This window comes from Penaeus japonicus, unplaced genomic scaffold, assembly GCF_977035675.1.
Source record: "Penaeus japonicus unplaced genomic scaffold, GWHDUDI00000001_assembly GWHDUDI00000004, whole genome shotgun sequence".
NCBI lineage: Eukaryota > Metazoa > Arthropoda > Malacostraca > Decapoda > Penaeidae > Penaeus > Penaeus japonicus.
Genome location: NW_028234406.1, coordinates 18,381,640 through 18,389,139, shown reverse-complemented (window position 1 = coordinate 18,389,139; position 7,500 = coordinate 18,381,640). Strand labels below are relative to the sequence as shown.

Sequence of the window (7,500 nt, the reverse complement as noted above, 5' to 3'; positions counted from 1 at the left end):
ATATATATATATATATAATATATACACACACGTATATATATATATATATATATATATATATATAATATATATATATATATATATATATATATATATATATGAATATACACGCACACACAGACATACACACACACACACACACACACACACACACACACACACACACACACACACACACACACACACATATATATATATATATATATATATATATATATATATATTTATACATATATATATATATATATATATATATATATATATATATATATATATATATATATGTATGTATGCATGTATGTATGTATGTATATATTAGAGAGAGAGGGGGGGAGAGAGAGAGAGAGAAAGAGAGAGTGAGAAAGAATGAGATTTATAGATAGAAAGATAGATAGATGGGCAGATAGACTGAAAGATAGAAATTACTGAATGGCAGATGGCCTATAGATTATCAATCGTTTAAGGATGATGAGTCAGTCCATTGCCCTGTAAATTCAGCATAAAGGTTGAATAGTAATAGCCCATTCGGCCACATAGAAATGCAGTGTCTTGAATCTATAATGGTTATGCAACATTGCATCGCATGATGAGAGCTAAATTGGTCGTAATTCTAAAAAAAGATAACCCTTCTGTTTGGTGAGTTGAACTTTGACCTTTGGTGTGTCCTGAGGGTGACCTTTGATGGCGTCCTGGGTGTAGGCGAAGTCTCCGTGATGCATTAACGTTGTTTAACATTCCTTTCCTTCATGTATTCTTCCATTAAAGTTGAATATTGTGTGCTTTTATTACAGAAAAATGAGGAACAAGAGGTAAGGCATTTTTTGTGTGTAGCGAGACGTACAGTACAAAGACCTTCGGAATCGTTCCTCAAATTAAGTGATGGTTAACAAGAATGCAAAATGGTGATACGATACCATTTACAAATTCTGATAACAAGGTACCGTAAATGAGTGTGCAATTCGCCTTTATTAGAGCTGACTCAAAGAGGTATATCTATGTACACACATTTTGGATGCACGTATCTCTAAACCATGAATTAAATAGTTACCATTGCAAATAATTGTAAGATGTCTTCTTAAATAATCTGCTGATTTACACAATGTGCATATATTGGAGAACAGCATATCAAAGATGTTTTCAAGTGTTTTGTGACTAAAGATTCTTCAAGAAGGACATGTAGGACAGTGCTTTGCAATTTAATTTCTTACATATTTTACTTCAGCAAACCAGTTTAAAAATTGCTTTCTATAATATGGCTGTAAGCACCTGCTTCATTATGGCTTTAGATTTGGTATTTGTAAATAAGTGGCACTACTTGATTTTTAACTAACATTTATGATAGTTACCAACACATTTTTTTCAGATGTTACTATGTAAAATAGGATGTTCAAATTTCTAGAGAAAACTATAGTTAATTATAGTCATATTGCACATCATTCTTTTTCTTAAATTGAAAATGATATAATAAACTTTATCTGCAGTTTCAACATAATTTCAAGAAAAACAACGGCACTTCAAATAAATAAAACTTAACACAGCAAATGTAGTGTTCATAGCACCAAGAATGACTGTCAGCAGATTGTAAAGCTTTACGGAAATAGATATGATAAAGGCACACTTTTAAAGCGCGCTTGCTATACAATAATCATTAGCTGTAACATTTTTACCTCTATGTAAAATCCTATCTTCGTATTGTTGTATGCTTTAAAATGCAACCGCGAAATGAAAAGTGCACATACTATAGAAATTGGCCATGAAAATAAAGTTATATTCTTAATGTCGCCCTCTACGCTCCTCCTGCCTTCTCTTTGGTGACCTCTCTCTTCCCCAGGCACAAGTGGAGAGGAGAGAACCGCAGAGGAGGAGAGACAGCAAGGGAGAGCAGAAGGACAAGAACGAGGCGAAGGAGACAGAAAACGAGGAGCAGAACTCCCAGCGCCGTTCCCCGCCGCCATCACGTTCTCGAGCTGCAGGTGAGTTCTATAGATCGCCCTTAGTGCTTGACCTGACCTTTGCCGACGACTCTGACCCCGAAGACGTCGAACCTCCCGCTGTCTACGAGCCACCGCCTCCGGAAGATCCTGCCGAGGAAGGCGAGAAGGACCCCGAGGATCTCAAGGGTGAGGGGGAGGATGTAGAGCCTCCGGAAGGGAAAGAAACGGAGGGCGGGAAGGACGGTGAAGGAGAAGGAGAAGGAGATGGGGAGGCAGAAGGAGGAAAAGAATTGCAAGTTATTGAAGAAGAAGAAGAAGAAGGAGGAGGAGAAGGAGGAGAGGAAATATTACAAGCTATCGAGGAAGAAAAAGGAGAAGAAGAGGAAGGAGGAGGATCAAAACCCGAGGGAGAAGAAAGGGAATCAGATCCTGCTGTTGAAGAAAAGGATGCACAGCCGGATGAAGAAGAATCAAAGCCTAATGAAGAAGAATCAAAGCCTAATGAAGAAGAATCAAAGCCTAATGAAGAAGAATCAAAGCCTAATGCAGGAGAATCAAAGCCTAATGAAGAAGAATCAAAGCCTAATGAAGAAGAATCAAAGCCTAATGAAGAAGAATCAAAGCCTAATGAAGAAGAATCAAAGCCTAATGAAGAAGAATCAAAGCCTAATGAAGAAGAATCAAAGCCTAATGAAGGAGAATCAAAGCCTAATGAAGAAGAAGTTGGAAAAGATGACACCGAGAAGGAAAAGACGGGAGATGAAGAAGATGGAGACAAAGATAGTGAGAGAGAAGATGAACACGAAAAAGGAGAGGAAGAAAGTGAGAAAGGAGAAGGGAATGAAAATGGAGATGAAGGAAGTGAGGAAGGAATCGAAAATGGAAAAGGAGATGAAGGAAGTGAGGAAGGAATCGAAAATGGAAAAGGAGATGAAGGAAGTGAGAAAGGAAATAAAGACGAAAAAGGAGAGGAAGAAAAGGAGAGAGAAGAAGGAAACGAAAAAGAAGATGAAGAAACTGAGAAAAGAGACGAAAATGAAAAGGGGGATAAAGAAAATGCGAAAGGAGAAGAAAATGTTGAAGGAAAAGAAAATTCAAAAGGAGAGGAAGAAAATGATACAGCTGAACAAAACGAAAAGGGAGACGAAGAAAGTGAAAAGGAGACAAAGGAAAATTAAAACGACGAACATGAAAATAAAAACGAAATCAAAGAAGACGGAAAGGGAAAGGAAGAAAATGAAAAAAAAAAGAAACAGCAGACGAAAAATAACAAACCGATATAGAGGAAAAAGGAAGCATGTAAACAAAAGAGAATTAAGAGACTTAAAACTGAAGAATCAAAAAAAAGAAAAGAAGAAATAAGAAGCAAAGACAGAAAAGAAAGAGGACATAGAATCGACAAAGACGCACAGGCTAATTAAGATTATAAAAAATGAAAAAAAAACTATTACTATTGCTACACTAATGATAACAATGGTAATAATGAGGATAACAATGATAACAAGAATGATTATGAAAACAATAATGATGATGATTATGATCATCATCTTAACAATAATGGTAATAATGATAATGGTGATGATGATAATGATAAGTTCTAAAACTATTATCATGATTATCATCATTGCTATCATTATCACTGCCATTATTACCATTCTCACAATCATTATCGTTGCTATTATCATCACTATTATCATCATCACTATCTCTATTATTATCATTATCATCATCAGTCTTATTGTTATTATATTTTTTTTTATTATTATATTTTATGTTATAATTATCATTATTATTATAGCTATTGCTATTATCATTATTATTATTATCATTATTATCAATATCATTATCATTATTACTTTTATATTTGCTTTTCATTATCATTATTATCATTATAATTATCACTATTATAATTAGTACTATCATCATCACTGTTATGAAAAATGATAAAAATATAAAGGATGATTGTAATTATCGTTACTATCATCATTATCATCAATATCCTCACCATCATTGTTATTGTTATGATTATTATCATTATCATTTTTATCCTCATTATTATGATCTTAATGATGATAATGATAATAGTGATCATGATGATTGTGATGATGATGAGGATGATAATGATGATGATAGGGATGATGGTGATAATGATGATGGTTGTGGTGAAGATGATGATGACAATGGCGATGACGATGACGATGATGAAAATAATAATGATGATAGATAAGTTGAAAGGATAATAGATATTTACAAACTTGGGCACAAGTTGCTACATGAAATGAAGGTCCAGTCAGAAACCACCTCGCAACTCTATATCCACAAATGAAGTCACGAGCCCACTGAAGCATCACCCAGGATACCAATGAAGCACTGCGCTGGAAACTTTGACTCCATTCCTAAGCCGCTTCACAAACTAGAAACTCATGAAACCTACGTGACTTTACTCGGAAACCCCTCTCACTAATCTTACTAGCCACGGAACCTTCTAGACTCCAGGTCACTTCTTCTCCAGGTTGCTAACCCAGTTCTTCAGATCGGTCGCCATTCAGGTACTGCTGTCTGGTTTCAGGTACCAGTCTCAAGAACCCCTTTTGTGTATCGAGGTCTGAAATCCCTTCAAGTCAGAAGTCAGGACATTTTTTTAAAGAATATTTATCTTCCAGGAACCGCTCTCTGTTACTCGTTGCTACTCAGGTACTATGGCATTTCTCTCAGGGAACTACAATCGTCATTCAGAAATTTCTTAGAAAATGAAATCAATATGTAAGAAATCAAGATAAAGCAGGTCGTTACTCAGGTAGCCTCTTTTTGATCAGGTGTTTACTCAGGAAACTTACGTGAATTAAGTCGGCCGTTTGATTCGCTCCAGTGAATGAGTTCGGCATTTAGGAAGTCTTAGTGGCTTACTGAGTCACTCAAGAACCCTTCATGGAATCAGACTAATAATCAAAATACTTTGCTAAATATTTCAGCGTTTAGAATCCATTTCTAAACCGAAATGCCGGACTTAATTGAAAGTAAACAAGGAATCCTTCGAGGAATCTTCTAGCGGATTAAACAGCCTCCGAAGAATCTTCTGCGAACAAGAATCCCATGAAGATACTTTTGTCGTGAATCAGTTCATCCTTTAGGAAGTCTTCTAGAATCAAATCCTAAACTTTAGCTCTTCCATGTAATCGATAACATCCATAACGTTTTCTGTCACCAACTATCTAGAAATCCTCTAGGAACCAGATCCCCACTCAGGAACCCCCTCCCCCTCCCCCCCAAGAACCAGTGCCACAACCAGGACGTCCTAGAACAAAGGCAGTCTTCAGGGAATCGCGTTAGTGATAACTCAAGGAGACAAGTCCCCCCAGGTGTTCAGATCGCGTGATGACACTCAGTGATTAGGAGGATACGTGGATTAACCTCAGGTGTCCTTGTGATATATCGATTGTCCTGTCACTGATTACTCAATGGGCTATTAAATATATGTGTGTGTGTGTGCTTATAGTTACTGCTATATGTTGATTTATTTTGTCTTTATTATTTATAACAAATATGTACCGTGTTATTATTTATTGCGATGAAATAAACTGCGATTCTTGTCTGTAATAGTCATGTCTCCTTTACTAGTTTTACGAGCGACTTTTATAGTTTTTGCATTTAAAATTTTTGACAAATCTTTTTAAATTGTTATCCATAAGCCTATATTTGTTAACATGACGCGTATCCGTTATTATCCTGATGAAACAGAAACCTGAAAATATGTATGTAATTGAAACCTTCATCCTCCTCTATAAATATATGGTGCTGTGAACTGCAAGAATCGCAATGTGAAAGCACAGTAGGTCACTATATTTGTTCAACGTGATGTTATGAGCACTGTAACATGCGTGAGTCGGCTCGTGATCCCCGTCACCTCAAAGTAGGTACTCGAATTCCCTTGGAAGCTAAATGTCAAGAAGCTATTATTCACAAATGTCGCATTTTTTTACGAGTTTCTGGGAGTTCTGAAGCTTTCGACTACGGCTCGGATTGTGCATGTCCCTTTCGTCTTCACCCGAATGTTCCCCACAGAAATTGCGGATAAATGTCTGAATTACGCAAAATTCTTAAAGGTAATTTCCACGGTTTCAGGAATGTAATCAGAACACATCAAGCTCCATAATGACAAAGCAGTGGTGTATGTATAAAGTAGACGGCTCAAGGCTACCTTACTTTCCGTCAAGAATACGGCTTGCGTGTTCGTAATGTTACTCTGAATGACTCTCGCTGTACTTTCGTCTGTTTCCGAAGGTCGGCGAGGCGTCTTAGGCCCGCGGCCCCGCGTCCGTCCCTCCCTTCGCCATGGCATTTTCGGCCTCCGTTATTCATTCGACGCCCCGACGGGGATGGCAGTCCTGGCAAGAGTTCTAATGAATTTATAGATGTCCACGATCCACCGGGAAAGAATCTGCATGATTGATCCTTAGGAAGTGGATTCGTCGTTGTAAACTTTGTAAAGATCACTTTGACCGCTACCTGGCTCGGGCTATCGATCAGAGGGAGAAACAAGAGTGCTTCGCCTGCAACCTTCTCATGGCACTCTTGTGCGTAGTTTATAATATATAGGGAGTTTTCTCCGAGAAATCTTTCAAGATTCGCCAAAGCGATACTACGAGATAAAATATTACACAGAAACCCAGGCAAAAAAAAAAAAAAAAAAAAAAAAAACAGCAACTCAGGTATGCAAGCCACGTGCATATCTCGCCCAGATGAATTACGGTCGCGCATAACATCATGCACCGAGAGTTGGTTTGTAATCATCCCAGAGTCAGTGTACACGACATATACCCAACCTCGAGGAGTGGAGAAGACGTGTTTGAGTGCCAGTGTGCGCTAACGACACACTGGCACGCTAGGCGCAGTGCCTGCAGGGAGAGTTGGGAGGAACACACACGTGTGTGTGTGTATGTGTGTGTGAGTGTGTGTGTGTGTGTTTGTGCGTGTGTGTGTTTGTGTGTGTGTGTGTTTGTGTGTGTGTGTGTGTTTGTGTGTGTGTGTGCTTTTATCAACTGATGTACATAGAATGCCATGATCAAGCGGATGTAAACTAAATCTCCTTCAGGAAATCAATAAAATTTCTTTATATCAATGTGATCATTAATTCATGTGCAAAAAATAAATGTAAATGGTGCAAAGGACACTATAAAGGTCATGCATTACGTTTAATCAACTTGATATGAAAAGGCAATGATCAGCTGAATCACTATCATGTGAATCCAAGGATGCAGTCTCACAGCAGTTGAGGATTTCACGTAAAGGTCAAAGGAGTATGCGGCAAGGAACTTCCTGACGGAGGCGTGCATTCCGTGATAAATCCTGCAACCAGTAATTACATGGTTGCCTTCGGGGCCTTGTCTGGTTCGTGCGCATATTGTTTGTGTATATTTATGTACATGTATACAATCATATGTATATATATATATATATATATATATATATATATATATATATATATATATATATATATATATATATATATATATATATATATAATATATATATGTATATATATATGTATGTACATATATATATACAT

General features: G+C 37.1%; 2 protein-coding genes across 2 annotated transcripts in view; both read left to right on the top strand.

Moving 5' to 3' along the window:
• LOC122258822 (uncharacterized) overlaps nucleotides 1-7,500 on the top strand; it is a 50,870-nt gene that overhangs the window by 13,038 nt on the left and 30,332 nt on the right. Inside the window, exons 9-10 of the mRNA XM_086536146.1 lie at nucleotides 792-809; nucleotides 1,832-1,973. Coding sequence (XP_086392272.1) covers nucleotides 792-809; nucleotides 1,832-1,973 — 160 coding nt within the window. The remainder of the gene's footprint in view (nucleotides 1-791; nucleotides 810-1,831; nucleotides 1,974-7,500) is intronic.
• Nucleotides 1,985-3,645, top strand: LOC147471953 (uncharacterized; the record flags this gene model as incomplete). The annotated part of the gene is made up of 1 exon (XM_086535329.1): nucleotides 1,985-3,645. A coding segment is annotated over one exon (1,128 nt), but the record flags the coding sequence as incomplete, so codon positions are not given.